This window comes from Hypanus sabinus, chromosome 1, assembly GCF_030144855.1.
Source record: "Hypanus sabinus isolate sHypSab1 chromosome 1, sHypSab1.hap1, whole genome shotgun sequence".
Classification (NCBI taxonomy): domain Eukaryota; kingdom Metazoa; phylum Chordata; class Chondrichthyes; order Myliobatiformes; family Dasyatidae; genus Hypanus; species Hypanus sabinus.
This window is the reverse complement of record NC_082706.1, coordinates 132257920-132277679: the sequence shown is the minus strand read 5'-3', so window position 1 is coordinate 132277679 and position 19760 is coordinate 132257920. Positions and strand designations below refer to the sequence as shown.

Here is a 19760-nt window from a genome sequence, read left to right as displayed (position 1 = left end):
CAGCTCCCCATCTGCCCGGAGGACCACCCACTACACAGCCTTCAAGGCAGGCGGCAGGCTCAATCACTTCCTGTGCATCCCCTTCGGTGTCATGAATGGTGTCTCTGTCTTCCAGAGGGAAATGGACCGGATGGTGGACCAGTACCAACTGAAGGCCACATTTCCCTATCTGGATAATATCACCATCTGTGCTCACGACTGGTTGGATCACAACGCCAACCTCCAACGATTTTTCCAAGTGGCCAAAACCCTGAACCTTACTTATAACAGGGACAAGTGTGTGTTCAGAACCACCCGACTCGCTATCCTTGGGTTTGTTGTGGAGAACGGTGTCATTGCCCCTGATCCCGACTGTATGCGCCCCCTGTTAGAACTCCCTCTTCCACCACCCTCCGAGCCCTCAGATGGTGCCTGGGCTTCTTTTCCTATTATGCCCAATGGGTCCCCCCACTACGCAGACAAGGCCCACCCCCGGTCAAGTCTACCACTTTTCCCCTCTCTGCCGAGGCCTGCGCGGCCTTCAGCCGCATTAAAGGGGACATTGCCAAAGCAACGATGCATGCGGTGGACGAGACCATTCCCTTCTAAGTAGAGAGTGACGCCTCTAACTTCGCTCTGGCTGCAATCAGGCAGGCAGGCCAGTAGCATTCTTTTCTCGTACCCTTCAAGGCCCTGAAATTCAGCACTCCGCGGTGGAGAAAGAAGCCCAGGCCATAGTGGAAGCTATGAGGCACTGGAGGCACTATCTCGCTGGCAAAAGGTTCACCTTGCTGACCGACCAGTGCTCAGTTGCGTTCCTGTTCAGCAACCAACAGCGGGGCAGAATCAAAAATGATAAAATTTTGCGGTGGAGAATAGAACTCTCCACCTACAACTATGATATCCTGTACCAGCCTGGAAGTCTCAATGAGCCCCCTGATGCCCTATACCGGGGAGAATGTGCCAGCGCGCAGCTCGACCGGCTATACGCCCTCCATGCAGATCTTTGCCACCCGGGGGTCACCCGATTTTACCATTTTGTGAAAGCCTGGAACCTGCCTTACTCCCTTGAGGACATCAGGACGATGACCAGGGACTGCCAAGTCTGCGCTGAGTGCAAAATGCACTTCTACTGTCCTGACAAGGCGCAACTTATCAAGGCCAGCTGCCCCTTTGGGGGACTGAGTGTTGACTTTAAGGGCCCCCTTCCCTCCACCGACCGCAATGTCTATTTTCTCAATATTATCGACGAGTACTCACGGTTCCCCTTTGCCATTCCCTGCCCCAACACCACTGCCACGTCCATCATAAAAGCCCTGCGCCAGCTCTTCACTCTGTTCAGATATCCCTGCTATATCCACAGTGATAGAGGGTCCTTCTTTATGAGTGATGAGCTGCGGCAGTACCTGCTGGCTAGGGGCATTGCTACTTGTAGGACCACAAGCTATAATCCCCGGGGAAATGGACAGGTGGAGAGGGAGAATGCCACAGTGTGGAAGGCTTTTAGCCCTTAAGTCAAAGGGGTTGCCGGTCTCTCGATGGCAGGAGGTCCTCCCCGAGGCACTCCACTCTATCCGCACTCTGTTATGCACATCCACCAACGCCGCCCCTCATGAGTGCCTCTTTTCTTTTCCCAGGAAGTCTGCCACTGAGACCACCCTCCCAGCTTGGCTGACATCCCCAGGGCCAGTGCTGCCCGGAAACATGCGCGGAGCAATAAATACTCCCCGCTGGTCGAGAGGGTTCACCTACTGCATGCAAACCCCCAGTATGCCTCCGTGGTCTTACCTGATGGGCAGGAGGACATGGTCTCCGTCTGCAACCTGCAGGAGCAGCAGACCACTACCCCGAACACTCCACAGTAACTATGAACTCTGTACCCACCGAGGTGTATACCCACCTGATACAGCGCACACCAAGCCTTACACAGACTCCTCACGACACTCCCATACCGGGCGCCTCGCACTGACGCCTAGTGGACGCCTAGGGATCACTGACGCCTAGTGGGCTGACACCTCTAGTTAGGCTGGAACCAGCACAACCACCGTCTCTGGCGCAATCACTGCCGGTGCTACGTAGATCGCAGTGACAGATTCAACCACCTGATAGACTTAACCTGTAAATATACTTGTAAGAAAATTCGCCCCATGGGGACTCTCTTTTAAAACAAAAGGGGGGGGTGAATGTGGTGAATTACATATACCTGTCTGGACATGCCCCCCCTCCCCCCCCCCCCGCTGACTGCTTTCTGTGGCTCCTCCTACAGACCCCTGTATAAAGGCGATTGGAGACACTGCTCCTCCCTCAGTCTCCAGGATGTCGTGTGGGGATCTCTTGCTGCTGACTGCTCTCTTCCAGCAAATAAAAGCCTATATCTTGCCTCACGTCTCCGAGAGATGTTGATGGTACATCACTCAGATAATGATAAATTGAAGTACAAGGAAGGAGATGGAAAGTTTAGTAACATATTGTCATGACAACAATCTTCCTCTCATTGTCAACAAAAGAGCTAGTCATTGACTTCAGGTGCACATAATCCTGTCTATATCACTAGTGTTGAAGTTGAAAGCTTCAAGTTCCTTCTGTGATCATCAGTGGCCTGTCCTGGTCCAATTATGTTGCTATCATGACCAAGAAAGCTTATCAACACTTAAACTTCCTCAGGAGGCTATAGAAATTTGGCATGTTCCAGTTGACACTTTATCAATTTTTCAGGAATGGGAGTTGAATTTTTTTTTAAAAAAAGCAAAGATATGTTCCACCCACTGAGCTGCAATTTTAAAGTGATTGATGAGATAATGCAATAAATGATGCAAAACAGTGAGAACGGTGTTATAAATGATAAATGTAGCAAAAGATGCAAAGCAGAGATTATCCTTGTGTCTCCCAGTTAGATAATATAACAACTCATTTTGGGTGGATGTTGCAAATCTAGTTGGAATTGTAACGTGACATAAAGAATGTAGCAAATGACGCAACGCAGCAAAGCAGACGGGCGTTTGGACCATGTAGCAGGAACTGATTCTCCCAGCAATGAGGAGCGAGTCATATGATTGGATTCAATAAGAAACCGCTGAAAGAGGCTGGAGCGTCCGTGAGAGGGAGAGGATATTGCAGCGTGGCGGTGATGCTGATGGCGCGGCCGGAGAAGATGCTTTTGGTTTTATTCCTCCGGCTGATTTAGCCTCGGATCCTGTGGTTCCAGTCGCCCTTCGGACACCCTGCTGCAGCGAGATGGCGGAGCGAGGAGAAGACAGCCCAGCGGCCGAACCCGAGCCGCTGGAGCTGTCGCTGGAGCAGATCCTCCGGCTATATAACCAGCCGCTGAACGAGGAGCAGGCGTGGGCCGTCTGTTACCAGTGCTGTTGCACCCTCCGGAGGCACCGCCAGTCCCTCGCCGACGCACCGAACGCTCAGGGCCACCGGTTCTGGGGCAGGCTGAACGGGGCCAGCGCTGTACTTCTGCACCGAGACGGCAACATCAGCATCCGCGCCGATTCAGGTAGGAAATAACCCCCACAATAATAATAATCATCATAGAGAGACCGAGACAAAAACAGATTGACTGAGAGAGGGCAGCGCGTTGACACAAACAACCCATTATACAGCGCTGGGTGGTAATAGATGAATAAATCATTCCCGGGAGCTGCAATAAGATTGGATTTTAAAACAATCGCGACAGAATTGTTGCAAGTTAGGATAACCTTTGCAATGATCCTGCACACTCTCACTACACATTCTAATTGGTGAGTGATTGACGGGGTTTCTGCAATCGAATGCAAATGTTTAAAAGGTAGAGAAGACAAGGTTTTGAAAAGCGAGGCTGTCAATGACGAGAGGCTTCCGAAATTTGACAGGGTGCCTAGCCGGGCGAGGTAGATGAAATTTTAAAAATGCAGACACGTATTCCTTTTGAGGGTGAAAGCAGCTCAAAGGATAAACAACTCGGAATAAATAGGCCTGGGGGAGAGTCCAGAGGCAGGCAGCCGGCTTCAATCCGGCGGCCAATCAACACCTAGATTATCAGTAAAACAGCAAAATAAATTAACGTGAGAGGAGTGATAATTCGTGGAAAAAGCCTGATTACCAGTTCATTGAATAACACTGTGTGTGTGTGTGTGTGTGTGTGTGTGTGTTGGGGTGGGGTAATTAAACACACGTTTCATTTCATGGGGTGATCGACAGATTAATCAGCTATCCTCTTTCCAGATAACGACTTCCCTTGCCCATTGTGGACAAAGCCATTCAATTTCCTGGCGAGAAGGGACAGAATCTGACATTAGGAGATCCTTGAAACACTGGCATTTCCTTTTAATAAAATTAGCATTTGGCTTAGTTAGTTAACAGTGTTACTGACAGTGGGCCACTAAGTGGGAATAAGTATTTCCAGCCTATGTTTTGTTGTTTTTTATTCCATTCATAGGCTGGTCAGCATTTATTACCCATCAAGAAGCTGAGTCAAGACTGTGTTGTGAGGCTGTCAATGTAGTCCATTATTGTGAGGGTCAATTTAGCCCCTTGTTTCACCCAAACAGCCAGTTCTCCTCCCACCAACTTTGCCACCTTCACCATCCTTCAATCTGTTTGTTCTCTATCTGTATGAAACCTGGCTGGCCAGTGTTTGCAGGCTGTCAAATTGAAGTCATCTGGTAGTTCTAGATCCCATACTGTCAGGAGTTCTGCTTAAGGACCAATCTGCTCTTTTGCATGGACTTGGAGCATTTTGCATTAATATTTGAAGAATATCTTGGGACTTACCCCAATGTCAATACAAATGTTAATCACTCTTCTAACATCTTCGACCCTGTCATGTTTCTCTTTATGCTGGAGCTTGATGTGTATAAGTTGGCAGCTATGTGTGTCCAATATTTCAAAAGTGACTGAACTCCAGGGGTACATTTTTGGCTATGAAACATTTTGGGGCTTTCTGAAAGGTACTGCAGAAATGCTTGTCTTCCATTACCATCTGAATAGATAACAATCTGTCATCTCTCTCCTTTCCAGCAGGTAGATTGCTATTCTGTAGAATGACTTTATCTGGTGGTTCTGGGTGTGTCTCAGTGGTGACTGTGACTTTTGTCCATAAGTATGGGGTTGGATTTTTACCACCTAACCAAGCACCAGTATATTCTGGTGAAACTTGGTATATGTGTTGTGTTCTCATAGTAGCAGCTCTGTACCAACTGTGTCCTGAAACTTGTAAAATCTGCCTTTCGTTTCTGGTAGCTCACCTTGCCTGTCTGTGAGTTGGAGCAAACCAGTGAGCTTCCTGTGTTTTTGTACTCAAGCGTGATAATTTAATTCAGGTCTACTAATGCTGTCTGAAGAATCGGAGGGAAATAATTTTGCATTGGTATAGTGACTTCCCTTGATCATCTGGGCTCTTGCAGCTAATGAGTCCCTTTCTTGAAATGTTCTTATTTTAGAGAAGGCATAGCAATCAGTTGTGTCCACAGCAAGGTCTCATAATGCCCATTAGAGATATCCAGGTATTTGAGGTACATTTTTATCCAGAAATGCATAAATTCTCTAGAAAATTTCATTTAAAAAAAAATCGAGTTTGTGCCACACCCTGCTGTAGAATTTGAAATATTTTGGGCTGGGTAATATTCTGTGTTTGCAGTGATGACAGTTGGCTTTGCCTGGTGATGTAGTCCTGGGAAACTGCAACATCTATAATTTCTGACATACTCAATTTAACAAACAAAATATTAGGCACTAGGTTGAGTTTTTGATGTTGGTGTCAGCCGTATCCACTAGCTAGACTTGTAAAATCACCTCTAAATGTTTTAATGAGAGACATAACATAATGAGAGACTTCTTGTTTTGCTTTAGTGTTATTTCTTGGGGAGTGAGACAGATTTGCCAAGAGCTTCCTAGGGCTTGTTTACTGGAACTGTGCTGAATTAAAAGTGTAAGAATAGCCTGAGCTGACTAGCGAATTTTTTTCTCTTCACTCCCTTTGAGCAAAATTAAACTAAACGTACCTGCTGACTAATGCCCGATAAGATGTGTCTTGGTTATTGATTCAGTGAGTTTTGATCATATGATTAATTTTGCTGATATACCTGAGAACTACTCTGCTAGATTTATAACAAAATAACTTTTTTAAACCCCCTGAATGTGCACATGTCAATACGGTTGTTAAATTGTGGCAACTGTAAAATTATGCCATCCTGAATTGAAGGTATTTTTAAATCCTCCATGTTGCTTTTGAAGATTTGTACCTCCTGAAGGCCATTTAAGCGTGCCTCTGCCTGATATCTGGTGTAACGTGGACAATCTACTGAAAATTGCTCATCTGTTTTGAATACTTAGTTGAAGATGCAAAATGACGAAGGAAATTGTATCTTGAAGATTAGATTAGTCAAAAATTAACAACCAAAATTTCTAAAATCTTGATGAAATTTTGGACTTGAAGTCTCAAAGCAAAAATGAGAGATGTAGAAGCGCTGAATTCTGTAGGAAGGGAACGCCAGAGATTGAACACTGGATTCCTTAATGCACGGTCACCAACATTGGGTAAAGCAAAAACAGTCTGCACAAGTCCAGAATTAGAGGAACTCTTTCAAGTCTGCTTGGCTGGAAGAGGAGATAGGGAGGGGTGAGAAATGACTTGCATACTGGTAGGAAATTTTAAGACAGTGCCTTCCAGAAAACAAGTGTCACCAACTTTCCTTCTAAACTCTAAACTCGATTCAGTAGGGTTCTAAAAAGTGAAGGAAGTTACGGAGATGGCGGAGGGAGAGCTTGAGGAGAAATTGAATGATAAGAATTTTAAACTGGACAATTAAGAAGCTTATTCAATGAGTGGGAAGAATTTAAATGTCAGAGTTGTGGGTGACCTGGAGTTCATTGTTGTAGGGTCAACTTGAAAGTTATAACAATGACTTGAATAGGATTTAATGTTATCTCCAATACCACCCTGAGTGTCTGAAGTAGAATTGAAGTGGGTGGCCACTGGAAGATCCCGCTTTTTTTTGGTGGACAGAAACTAAGTGCTCAGTGAAGTAGTCTCCCAATCTATGTTGGGTCTCCCTGATATACAGGAGGCCACAGTGAGAGCACCAGATACAGTAGATGACCCCAACAGACTCACAGGTGAAGTATCACCTCTCTTGGGAGGACTGTTTGGAGCCCTGAATGCTGTAAGGGCAGGTATGGTACTTGTTTCACTTGCAAGGATAAGTGCCAGGAGGGAGATCGGCGGGGTGGGCAAATGGACAAGGGTGTTGGGTAGGGAGCGATCCATGTGGAAACCAGAATTTGGGAATGATGTGCTTGGTGGTGGGATTCTGTTGGAGATGAAACTTAGAACATTGAACAGTATAGTACAGAACATTCCCCTCAGCCCTTGGTTAAATTAATGATGCCAAATCACTTCTGCCTGTCGGTGCAGAAGAGCCTCTTCGGTGTATTTGCCTCCTCCACCACTTTTGGTCGTGCATTTCAGGCACCAACCTCACTTTATACTTTTTTTTTTAAAAAAAACGCTTCCTGCACTTCCCTCCTCTCTCACCAACTTAACCCCTCTCACCTTAAATGCCTCTAGTATAAGACATTTCAACCATGGGAAACAGAATCTGGCTGCCTGCTTGGTTTGGGGGCAAGTAGGAAGCTGTACTGGGATCAACCAACCTTAGGAATGGTGCAGGTCTACATGACCACCCAAAACGTTATTGATTGCTAACATTCCTGATCCTTGCCACAAAGTAAGTAAGTGCTGAGTGAGCAAACCTGTGGCAAATGCAATTTAGTGTGCATAATAATGAAAATCTTTGAAAACAAAAATGTGACGATTCATCCAATCGAAAATCACTAAGGTTTATGAAAAGCAGAAAGGGTGCATAACTTTCTGAAAACACAAATGCTGAGAGTTAAAGCCAAAGCACCAAAATGTGTTATCTTATTTTTTAAAAAAAGTGTATATAGACTTGTTGAATAGTAAAATTGTACAAAATAATGAGCTACATTGAAGTTAATTTGAGTTGAAGTTTTAGAGCTGGCTTAGCATTGTAGGAAGAACATTAAAGTCCTAGATTCAAGATGGTGTTGGAGACAAAATAAAACCTACTACTCTGAAGAGAGGCTCAAGGCACGTAGGGTATTGTCACTATGGCAGAGAAGGCTAGATCTTCTAAAATTATGAAGGATTTTTGACTGTCCTGTTTTTTCAGCAAGTTTAAACTGATCTCAGGGTGTTTATGGAGAAATTTGTTCATGCAGAAGTTCCTTTTCATAGGGAATGTTTGAGGTATTGATTTTTTTAATGAAAAAGTGCATATAGTTGCTTAGTCATATAATTGGTAATGCGGTAGCTTAAATTGCAAATGTTTTTACTGTTGCTAAAGCAATTAGTTGTGAAAATAATCATGTCTGTGGTGTTTTGAAGTCTAGCCTTTGGACTGTAAACTGTTCAGACTGGACATTGTTTGATTTCATCAAATCTCTCTTTTTGATAAGTTACCAATCTTTCTTCTTGGAATAACATGCTAATAGGGCCTGGATCAATTGCTGGTCTGTGCTGATTTAGTTTCTCAGCTAAGTAGTGTTGAGTTTATACCAGCTATGGTGTAATGGTGTTGCAGGTAGACAGGATAGTGAAGAAACCTTTTGACACATTGACTTTCAGTCAGGGTACTAAGTATTAAAGTTGAGAGATTATGTTGCAGTTATACAACAAATTAGTGAGGCTGCATTTGGAATCTCATGTTCAGTTTTGGTCACCCTGCTTTATGAAAGATGCCACTAAACTAAAAAGAGTGCAGAAGAGATTTACGAGGATATTGCTAGGAGTTTAGGGATTGAGTTATGGAGACAGGTTGAGCAGGGTGGAATTTTACTCTTTGAAGTTTAGGAGAATGAGAGATGATCTTTCAGAGGAATTTAAATTCCCTCCAGACTTAACAGGAAGGTCAGAGACTTTGGCCTGCACCCCGCCTTGTGCAGCTGGATCCTGGACTTCCTATCGGATTGCCAGTAGGTGGTAAGGATGAGCTGCCTCAATCCTCTGACCCTCAACACAGGTGCCCCCCAGGGTCCTGAGTCCCCTCCTCTACTCCCTTTACACCCACAACTGTGCTGCCACACGCAGCTCCAATCTGCTGATCAAATTCACAAATGAATGACTTTGATTGGCCTTATTTCTAGCAGTGATGAGACAGCCTACAGAGGCGAGATTGACACCCTGACACAGTGGTGCCAAGGTAACAACCTCTCCCTCAATGTCCAAAAAACAAAAAGAGCTGATTGTGGATTACAGGGCAAACAGAGACAGGCTCGGTCCGATCAACATCAATGGGTCTACAGTTGAGAGGGTGAGTAGTTTCAAGTTCCTCAGTATACACATCACTGAAGATCTCACCTGGACTGTATACAGTGGCTTGTGTGTCAAAAAAAGCACAACAGCATCTCTTCCACCTCAGGTGACTGAAGAAGTTTGGCATGAGCCCCCAGATCCTCAAGATCTACAGGGGAACCATTGAGAGCATCCTGACTGGCTGTATCACCGCCTGGTACAGGAACTGCACCAACCTTGATCGCTGGGCACTGAAGAGAGTGGTACGGACAGCCTAGTGCATCTGTGGGTGTGAGCGTCCCTCCATTAAGGACATTTACAGCAGTAGGTGCATTAAGAAGGCCTAGTAGATCCGCAAGGACACCAGTAACCCCAACCATAAACTGTTTCAGCTGCTTCTGTCTGGCAAATGCTCCCACAACATTGAAGCCAGGACCAACAGGCTATGGGACAAGCCTTCTTTCTACAAGCCATTAGACTCATAAATTCACATGTTTGTGCATTGTGACAGAGTCATAATGCAAATATTTTTACTCCGTCATGTTGTGGGATGGATGTAAGATTTAAATAAATTCACTTCAATTCAATTCAATTCTTTGGCGTGAATGCACCTAGCACTAAAGAGCATAGGTTTAAGGTGAGAGGGGGAGAGTCTTAATAGGAACCTGAGGGAAAGCATTTCCACCCAGTATGTTAGTGCAATAGGCTGTCAGAGGAAGTAGTTGAGATAGGTACACTGACAACATTTAACATGTAGTTCAGCAAGTACATGAGAAGGAAAGGCTTATATGGGCAAATGGGACTTTCCTTGATAGATGTCTTGGTTGGCATGGGCCTGTTGCACTGAAGGTCTGCATCTATGCTGTATAAATTTAACAATTCAACAGTTTTCAGATGAGCTATGTTCTCAATGTCTGCACATGGAATTGGCAGCAGTAATCATTGTGTGGCATGAGGGGAGAGCTGAATGTCCCTGAAGCTATCCCAGCGGAGGTCCACAAACTCAGCACCTCATGGACGTGCACACAATAGGCTGCTCCATTATTCCCTCAACTATTCCTTGGAGAATCTATTACTACTTGTGTCGTGTAGGAGGTGAGCTTGGGCACAATGTAAAATTGTCATTCTTGGTTCTCTGTGAAAACTCATCATTGTGGCACCTTTCTCCCAGAGTTTTGCAGCTAGTTGCTTTTTGCTTATTTATTCATGAGTTGCAGATGTCACTAGCAGAGCTGTCTTTTTTTTATCCATCTACTGAGTACAGTAGAAGTCTGAGCCACTTCATTGGTGGGGGGTGGGGGCATGGGTGCCAGACACACACAGACCTGACAAGATAAAGACACCAGGTTTCCCTCAAGCAGGGGGAGCTGTTTGGGCTTTTGCATCAGTCTAGTACTTACATGACATCCCCTGCTGATACAGGAGTATTACTCCAGACTAATTACTTTAATTTGAATTTCTGAGAGATATGAATGTGTTGCTGGCCCAGCACTCTAGATCTGTGTGTTAGTCCAATAACAACACTGTGCTACCACACAAGTGTGTGTCTCTCCAGGTGCTGCCTGTCCTGCTGAGAATTTTAGCCTTTTCTGCTTTTATTCACTGAAGTGAGGTTCCTGTTGTATTGGTGGAGGGTGGGTCCATTAATAACCATCCTGCAATAGATCTTTGGATGTTTACACAAAATTTGCATGACTCACTTCAGAGCAGAGACCTGAAGGGCACATGCAGAGAAGCTTTAAAGGGTTAGGCCAGTATAAGCATAACGATTAGGTTTTCATAGGAAGATAGAATCATTTAGTGCAAAAATGGGTCATCTGGCCTGTTGCATCCATGCCAACTGTGCCTATTTGTGCTTTTACAGTTTGCTTATAATAAAGCCTATATCCCTTTTATGCCTTTCTACCTAAGTACCTGAACAACACACACAAAATGCTGGAGGAACTCAGCAGGCCCGGCAGCATCTATGGAAAAGAGTATAGTTAACGTTTCGGGCTGAGACCCTTCATCAGGACTGGGGAGCTAATCTCTTTTTGTAACCATGGCCCTCTATTCCAGGTAATATCCTGGTGAATCTCATAGTCACTCTCTCAATTGCTAATCCAACCTTCTGGTATTATGGTGACCAAAACTATACCAATAGTCCAAGTGTGGTTTTATCAATATTTTGAACAGATGCAACATGACATCACAACTCTTATGCTGAATGCCTTGGCTTATGAAGACTAATATACCAAAAGCCGCCTTTGCTATCATATCCAACTGTTTGCCACTTTCAGTGAGATATGGACTTGACCTCAAGGCCTCTCTGTACATTAATGATCCTAAGATACCTACTACTTACTGTCATTTGTCCCTTCCCACTGATCTCCCTCCTGATATTTATCCCCGCAAGTGAAAGATGTGCTACACCTGCCCATTCGTTTCTTCCCTTACCTGCATTCTAAGGCCCCAAACAGTCCTTCCAGGTGAGGTCAACACTTCACCTGCAAGTCTGGGGATCATCTACTTTCTCCGGTGCTTCTGACGCAGCCTCCTCTACGTTTGTAGATTGGTGGCTGCTTTGTCCAGCACCTTTACTCTGCACAACAAGCAGGATTTCCTGGTGGCCAGCCATTTTAATTCCAATCCCCACTCCCATTCCGACATGACAGCTCATGACCTCCACCACTGCCATGGTGAGGTCACTCTCAGGTTGGAGGAGCAACACCTGATGGTCTGTCTGGGTGGCCTCCAACCTTATGGCTTGAATATCAATTTCTCTAACTTCCAGTAAATTTTCCCTTTCTCCCTGCCATTCCCCACTTTGGATCCACTCTTGCCTCTTCTGTTCACCTGCCTATCACCTCCCCTGGTGTCCCTCCTCCTTCTGTATCTCCCATGATCCACTTCCATCTCCCATTTAATTCCTTCTTCAGCTTTTTCCTTTTCTACCTTTCACCTCCCAGTTTCTCACTACAACCCACCCCTTTCCCTCCCACCTGGCCTCACCTATCACGTAACTTATACTTTTTCTCCTCCCCTCCTTATTCTGGGTTCTTCCCCCTTCCTTTCCAGTCCTGCTGAAAGATCTCTTTCTGAAATGTCAACTGTTGATATATTTCTGCAGATGCTGCCTGATCCGAGTTTCACCAGTGTTTTGTATGCTATATACCGTATATGTTCTACCAGAATTGGACTTCCCAATGTGCATTCCCTCACACGAGAATAAAGTCCATCTTCCACCACTCCACCCAACTTTTCCATTGATCTATGTCCTTCTGCATCCTGGGACAACCTTCTTCACTCTTCTAGGCATCAAAACCGTGAACCTGGATTCAAACAACCAATGAGCAATGACAGCGGATTAGCTCAGTCTTTCTGATGAAGGGTCTCATTCCTGCAATGTTAACTTTGTTTTTATTTCCACAGGTAACTGTCTGATCTGCTAAATGTTTTCAGCATTTCCTGTTTTTATATTTTATTTCCAGCAACTCAGTTTTTTTCTGCCATTTTTAGGTTAATTTTTTACCTACATGCATAAAGAAACCTTTTGTTTATGGAGGACCGCTTTGTTGAGCATCTCTGCTCCATCCACCAAAACTAGAACTTCCCAGTGGCCCAATATTTTAATTCTAATTCTCATTCCCATTTTGACATGTTGGTCCATGACCTACTCCTTTGCTATGATGAGGCCACCCTCAGGGTATTCTGTCTGGGTAGCTTCTAATCTGATGGCATGAATATCGATTTCTCCTTCTGGTTTAAAAAAAAATCCTTCCCTCACCCCTTTTCCTCTATTCCCCACTCTGGCCTCCAACCTTTTCTTCCCTGCCTATTGTCTCCCCCTGGTGCCCCTCCTCTTTTCTTTTCTCTTATGGTCCACTCTCCTCTCCTATCTGATTCCTTCATCTCCAGCTCTTGACGTTCCCACTCATCTGACTTTACCTGCACCTTCTAGTGATCCTCCTTCCTCTCCCCCTCCTTTTTATTCTGGTGTCTTTTCCCTTCCTTTCCAGTCCTGAAGAAGTGTCTTTGCCTGAAGCATCATCTACTTGTTCATTTCCATAGATGCTGCCTGACTTGCTGAGTTTCTCCAGTATTTGATGTGTGTTCCAGCACCATTTCTTAGTTTTTTGTTTAAGGAGGTTGGTTTGGGCATGATAGTTAAAGAAATATGAACTTGAAAGACAGGAATTCTAGTGTCCATGTTCTCACCCCCAAACCTCCATCTCCCAGTTTTTTTCCCCTCTACCACCCACTCCTCCAACAAGGATGTTGCCAGGACTTGAGGGGCTGAATTATAGGGGAAAGTTGGACGGGCTTGGACTTTATTCCTGGGGCTTGGAGTGTAGGATATTGAAATCATGAGGGCTATTGATGAGTAAATGATCAATTTACTCATCAATATCCTGAGTAAATATTGAGTCTCTTTCCCTCCTCGTTGCGGAACCATGAAATAGAGGGCAATGGTTTAAGGTGAGAGAAGAAATATTTAATAAGAACTTGAAGGACTGTTTTTTAAACATCAAAGATGCTATGTATGTGCAATGAACTGCCAGAGGAAGTGGTTAAAAACAATAATAATCTTTTAAAAGATGGTTGCACAGATACATGGACTGGAAACATAGAAAGCTATGAGCCAAGCACTGGCAAATGGGACTAGTTTGGATGGGGCGTTCTGATCAGTAAGAACCAGTTGGGCTGAAGGGCCTATTTCTGTTCATTACTCTGAATCAGGAGCCACCTATTGCTAGCCAGCTCCTGCTGCACTCTTTCCCCTTACCTCTTACACTGGCTATCTCCTCTTTATTCTTTCAATCCAGGTGAAGGAATTTGACATAAAATGTCAACCATTCATATTCTTTCCCAGGTACCGCCTGACCCACTGATTTCTTCAGTCTCTTGTGTCTCCAGGTTACTCTTGCTCCTGAACTGCATTGATAGTTTGTCTAATGCTGTCATTGTGTCATCCCCTTTCTCATAATGTTTTTCAATCATTGATTTGTCCTTTTTCATGTTGCCACTCCCTGACTTTGCACTGGTGCTCAAAAAGCATGGCTCGTATGAACAGTTCGTCCCCGCGGATTTTTGCTGTTTGTTCTATGGGATACTTGTGGCCTCTGGTATTTCTCTTCCTTCCCACCACCTGACCTTGTGGGTTTAGCTGAGGAATTGAACAGCTCTCCTAGCATAATATAGAGGGGCGTTTGAATGTGGTGTGTAGCGCTGTATCTGATCAGATGAGCCTTACTGAGTCTCTCAGTGTAGATCTGGGATTCCAGTCACGTGGATAACAGGCAATGCTTTACCCAGTTTTATAGAAATCTTTCTCAAACGATTAGTGTTGTAATACAAGAATTCCATTTGATGTTTTTAGATGAAAGTTAATTTCTATACATACATCATTATGCCATTGTGCAGAAGAATCTATAGGTGTGACTTGCAATTTCATGCACCACAGCAAGATATTTCATAACAGACATAAATTTCAAAACTTATCATCACATGTGCCAACTATTTAATTATCAAGCATCAATGGTTGACATGGTCCATTAAAGATCAGTGCACCCAAGAGAGGAAGAGGGATGATGGAGTAAGACAGCCTTTGACTGTGGCAGGCTGCTCCTGGGTATCCACCCACTACTACTTCAGCAGCATGGGAGTTATTTATCTGCGTCAATGACACCAGAGCCTCTCAACTAATGAGAGACAAACCTGAACCCCACAACAATAACTGCAATATTTAAGCTCTAATTAATTTTAAAAGATTAGTGGTGCTAAACTAATAAAAGGGTAACAGATTTTTGGGGTTCAGTGGCCCAGCTAATGGAGCTGTTGACATCTGTTCCTGTGATGGGGTTCAATCCTGGCCTCTGGTGCTATCTGTGTGTTTGCACATCCTTCCCATAACTGTGTAGCTTTCCTCCTGGTGCTCCAGTTTCCTCCTACATCACAAAGAGATGTAGGGTGGAAGGGTAATTGGGCCCTGTAAATTGCCCCTAGTGTGCAAGTGAGTGGTAGAGATGGGGGGAGGGTAGAACTTGAGAATGTAGAGAGAGTAGAAGGGGATTAGTGTAAATCAAGGTTGAATGATCAGCATAGAATTGATGGGCAGAAGGGTCTCTTTCTCTGATGCATGACTGACTAAATCCACTGTCCTTGCCTAGTCTGGCCTGCAGGTGCTCTCTATTTTTCCTATAAATCTTTGGATAATTTTAAATAAAGCTGTTAGCAAAATGCATAATGTTGCAGTGGTTATTAAAACAAGTTCCTTAGTTGAAAAGTAATTGGTCTGCTTGATATTGGATTGATTGGTTTAAGGAATAGTGTGTGCAAGAATTGTTAAGTGGAGTACAGAACTGCTTTACTGTGTCATGTAATGTTGCTAAAGCATGAATTTAAAGAAAAATCTGTGATTGTTTTTTGAAAAATATTTTCCTTTTTGCCTTCTAGATAAAGGGGATCCCTCGCGATGTACAGAACCAGAGGTAAGCCTTCATTGAAATGCTGATTATCCCATGGAAATTGCTACTACATTCCCACCTTTCCTGTTGTTTAATCAACTTTTAATGAAATCTGGTCCATCTACATAACTATGTGTAGGATTTCAGAAGGAGTGATTTCTTTGACTGTGACTGGTAAAAATCATGGGCAAAGCTCCTAAAGAGCCACAGTTGATGGCTTTGGTTGTCATTATGATGTCTAGGTATTTGATGTCAAGGTATTTGACCCAATAATTATTTCTCCATTTCCCTTCACAGATACTGCCTGACATACTGAGTTCCTCCAGCCCGTTTGTGTTTATTCCAAAGCACTTGGTTCTTTTTGTTTTATTAGGTTACTGCACGGTTTAACATTTAACAACCATGCTCAATCAGCAGCAAGAATAAGGAAAAGCATCACCATGCGGTCTGATTTCCTATTCCCACAAATGATGGCGCTTGGATTTTTATTGGTGATTCCCCCCTAATTTTGCTCAGGGAGAGGGACTGGGAACCAAATGAAATAAGTGAATAAAGTTTGCTACCACCTCCATATTCCGTTCACTTTTGTTGGCCTCCTGACTCCACTGCAGGCAAGTACTAGTGGGGGGGGGGGGGGTTAGAGCATTGTTAAAAGTCCATAGACTCCAGTTCAAATCCCACCGTGGCAGCTGTCCAATTGAAGGTTGCTTGATAATCAGACAGTTTAGAAGAAAAAGCATCTAGTGTTAGTTGTGATGACCACATTACTTTTAAAAACCCATCTAAGCAGTCTGCTGGATGTACTTAGTGGGTCAAGCATCATTTGTGGGAGGAAAGAAATTGTGGACATTTCAGATCCAAACCCTGCAGCAGGGTTTCAACCTCAAAGCATTGACCATTCCTTTCCTCTCACTGATGCTGCTTCACCCTCTCGAGTTCCTTCAGCAGATTTGTTGCTCTAGATTCCAGCATCTGCAGTCTGTTGTGTCTTGTAGGAAAGGCAAGATCTGCCCTATCCATGACTTCAGACAGGTGGCTACGTGGTTGACTCTGGAATGACCAGCAAGCCTCTCTGTTCAGAGACAATGGGTGTGAGTACAAAATGCTGGTTTTGCCAGCAATGCCCAAAACTGGGAAAATGCCCCACTTTTCTCTCCAGGTACAAATCTGAACTTACTGGTAGGACAGCTGAGGGTTTATCTAATGTGGGGGAGAGTGGTGCATATCTGGTCAGAGCAATTAATTTTGCAGTTGATAGTTTTGGTTGGTTTGTTCAACTGTGGGGCTTAATTTTTTTCCACTGTGTGCCATATATTTGGGCACTGCAGTGTGAGTCCTATTACTGGTGCACGTGTATTGAAATGCTTTGCACACCCACCATATGACAGGAGAATCACCTTCTCTACTGCAAAAACAAGTTGACATTTGGAGAGTGCAGTCCATTTAAGAATGAGATTTGCTCTCTCTTGCCAGGACTAGCCAAGAGCTCCCCATTCACTCAAACACAAATAGAAAGAGAAAATGGTGGAGTTGCTCGGGGGTTGGGCACCATCCATGAAGAGGGAAATATTTCAGGGCAGTAAACTTGCAGCAGAATTGGAGAAGCAGGAAAAACCATTTTAAATTGCAGGGAGGTGCAGGATTTTGAGATAGGCAAAGTTTGAGATAGTGACACAAATGCTGCTTGAGTGAGGGTAATGAACGATTGTTCATCATGGCTTCTCTGTCTGAAGGTTAAGTGAGCGAGACCCAAAGAGTAGAAGTAATACACATTGGAACAGTTGAGTGCAGAACACAGAAGTTGATGGAAATCTGAATTAAAAGAATACTAGAAGTGCTAGCAGAGAGGTAATGTTGCAGCTATATAGGACCCTGGTCAGACCCCACATGAAGTACTGTGCTCAATTCTGGTCACTTCACTACAGGAAGGATGTGGAAACCATAGAAAGGGCGCAGAGGAGATTTACAAGGATGTTGCCTAGATTGGGGAGCATGTCTTATGAGAATAGGTTGAATGAACTCGGCCTTTTCTCCTTGTAGCGACGGTGGATGAGAGGTAACCTGATAGAGGTGTACAAGCTGATGAGAGGCATTGATCGTGTGGATAGTCAGAGGCTTTTCCCCAGGGCTGAAATGGCTAGCACAAGAGTGCATAGTTTTAAGGTGATTGGAAGTAGATACAGTGGAGATGTCAGGGGTAAGTTTTTTTTTTACAGAGTAGTGAGTGCATGGAATGGGCTGCTGGCTGCAGCAGTGGAGGCAGAAATGATAGGATCTTTTAAGAGACTCCTGGATGGCTACGTGGAGCTTTGAAAAATAGAGGGCTATCGGTAAAGCCTAGGTACTAAGGTAGGGACATGTTTGGCACAGTCGAAGGGCCTGTATTGTGCTGTAGGTTTTCTGTATTTCTAAGATCAGGCAGCATCAGCAAAGGAGAAACAAAGTTAATGAACTTGCAGTAGAACTGCCCAGTTAAAACTCAGAGAAGATGGGTAATTGAACATTGTTGAACCAGTTAGCTCTAGCTATTACTCAGCCAAATCCTTGGTTTTCTGGTTTCTAGTCCTATTTAAGGTGGGAGTAGCAGGGCTTGAGATCTTAGCTTGGTTATAGTGCTATACTTAGACTTTGCTAGTCCGTGGATCCATTAGTCTGTATTAAGTGATATTAAGAGGTGGTAGATGCAGAAGAAGAGGTTTTTGTGGGATTAAGAGAAGGAATTGTGTATTAAGTAGTAAGTGTTTCTAATAAATGGAAGTATCAGTTGTAGATTGACAAATTTCACGTCATATGCAGTGAAAATAAACCAGATTCTGATTCTGAGTTGATGAAATAAGGTGCAAAATGGAGACCTTTAGGTTCTTGTTGGAGCAGTTTGCACAAGCCATAATAAGCAAGATAGAAAAATAACAGCGTGAAGCTTGCAGTTGGATCCAATGATCATCTGTCAGGTTGTAGACGATCATCTGTCAGGTTGTAGATGTTGTAGTGTTTTTAGTGGAGTTGATAAGATTAAGGATAACCTGATTGAGGTAACAAGCTAGTGATTGTTTTCAATATGGTAAATAGTGATAAAATTGTTTCTGGTGGCATTGTAACAGGCAGGAGTTTACAGCAAGTTATAGAGGAGAGATTAGAAAGTGACATTTTTTTGGAATGCTGCCATAATAGTTACAGAAGCAGATTCAGTGTGTGAAAGGTTCACCTTCAATGCTGTAAAACACATGGAGCGAGTTGACCATTCCGTTAGGCCCAATACAATCTTCATCTGCCTTCCTTGATTCTGTAACCAGTAATATTGCTCCCTACTAAGCTGCCTGGACCTCAGCGAAGGTGGGGCCTGGGCAACTGTTCCCAGGAGGAATTGCATATTTCTGCAGTACTTTGTGTGAAGGTGTGCGGCAACCATTCCTAGTTCATTTTCTGCTGTTGTCAGCAGGTAAATGAACTAAGATCACTTTTGCTGAAACAATATCACTAGGTCTGAAACATCTGTAGATCTCTATCTTGTCTTTCTACAAATAAGTAAATTGAATTATCCTAGTCATTCTTCTCCATTGAGGTAAATCTACATTTTGCAAGAAAGTCTGTATTTTCCTAGCTAATACCCTAACCGTTGTATTGGTATTTTTGTACTTATTTTCTCAAATATTAAGTTATGTGGGGAACAAGTTTTACAATGGCCATTGACAACACAATGCAGAACAATGTGTTTGATCAACTCCTGAAGTATATGTGTGTACTACTGTACAATAGAGTTCTTTCAGAATATTATTTACCATAGACTTACTCTGGTGGGTAAATGGAGTTATAATGATGTGGAGTAGCTGAAGAGGTCTGATAAGGACCCATAGATGGAAAGATCCTGGAGCATAAATTTTAAAGGAATTGAGATTTGGATTAGTTTATTGTCACATACACCAGGGTGCAATGAAATCGAGTGCTCACATGAGTAAACAGCGAGCATTGCAATAATGGTGACGAGTTGCGAAGGATCAATGGTACAATCTGAGGTCATGCAAAAGAAGTACTTAAGT

The 19760-nt window shown here is 43.8% G+C and overlaps 1 protein-coding gene across 7 annotated transcripts in view; it reads left to right on the top strand.

The window, feature by feature from the left end:
* The first annotated feature begins 2993 nt into the window (after positions 1 to 2993).
* The window catches only part of LOC132397745 (protein spire homolog 1-like), a 223557-nt gene continuing 206790 nt past the window's right edge, over positions 2994 to 19760 (top strand). For 3 of the 7 annotated variants that reach the window (XM_059976518.1, XM_059976536.1, XM_059976529.1), the window contains exons 1-2: positions 2994 to 3481; positions 15713 to 15747. In XM_059976518.1, coding sequence (XP_059832501.1) covers positions 3214 to 3481; positions 15713 to 15747 — 303 coding nt within the window. In that variant the 5' untranslated portion in view covers positions 2994 to 3213. The remainder of the gene's footprint in view (positions 3482 to 15712; positions 15748 to 19760) is intronic. The other 4 variants (XM_059976545.1, XM_059976523.1, XM_059976510.1 and 1 more) reach the window with 2 other exon arrangements.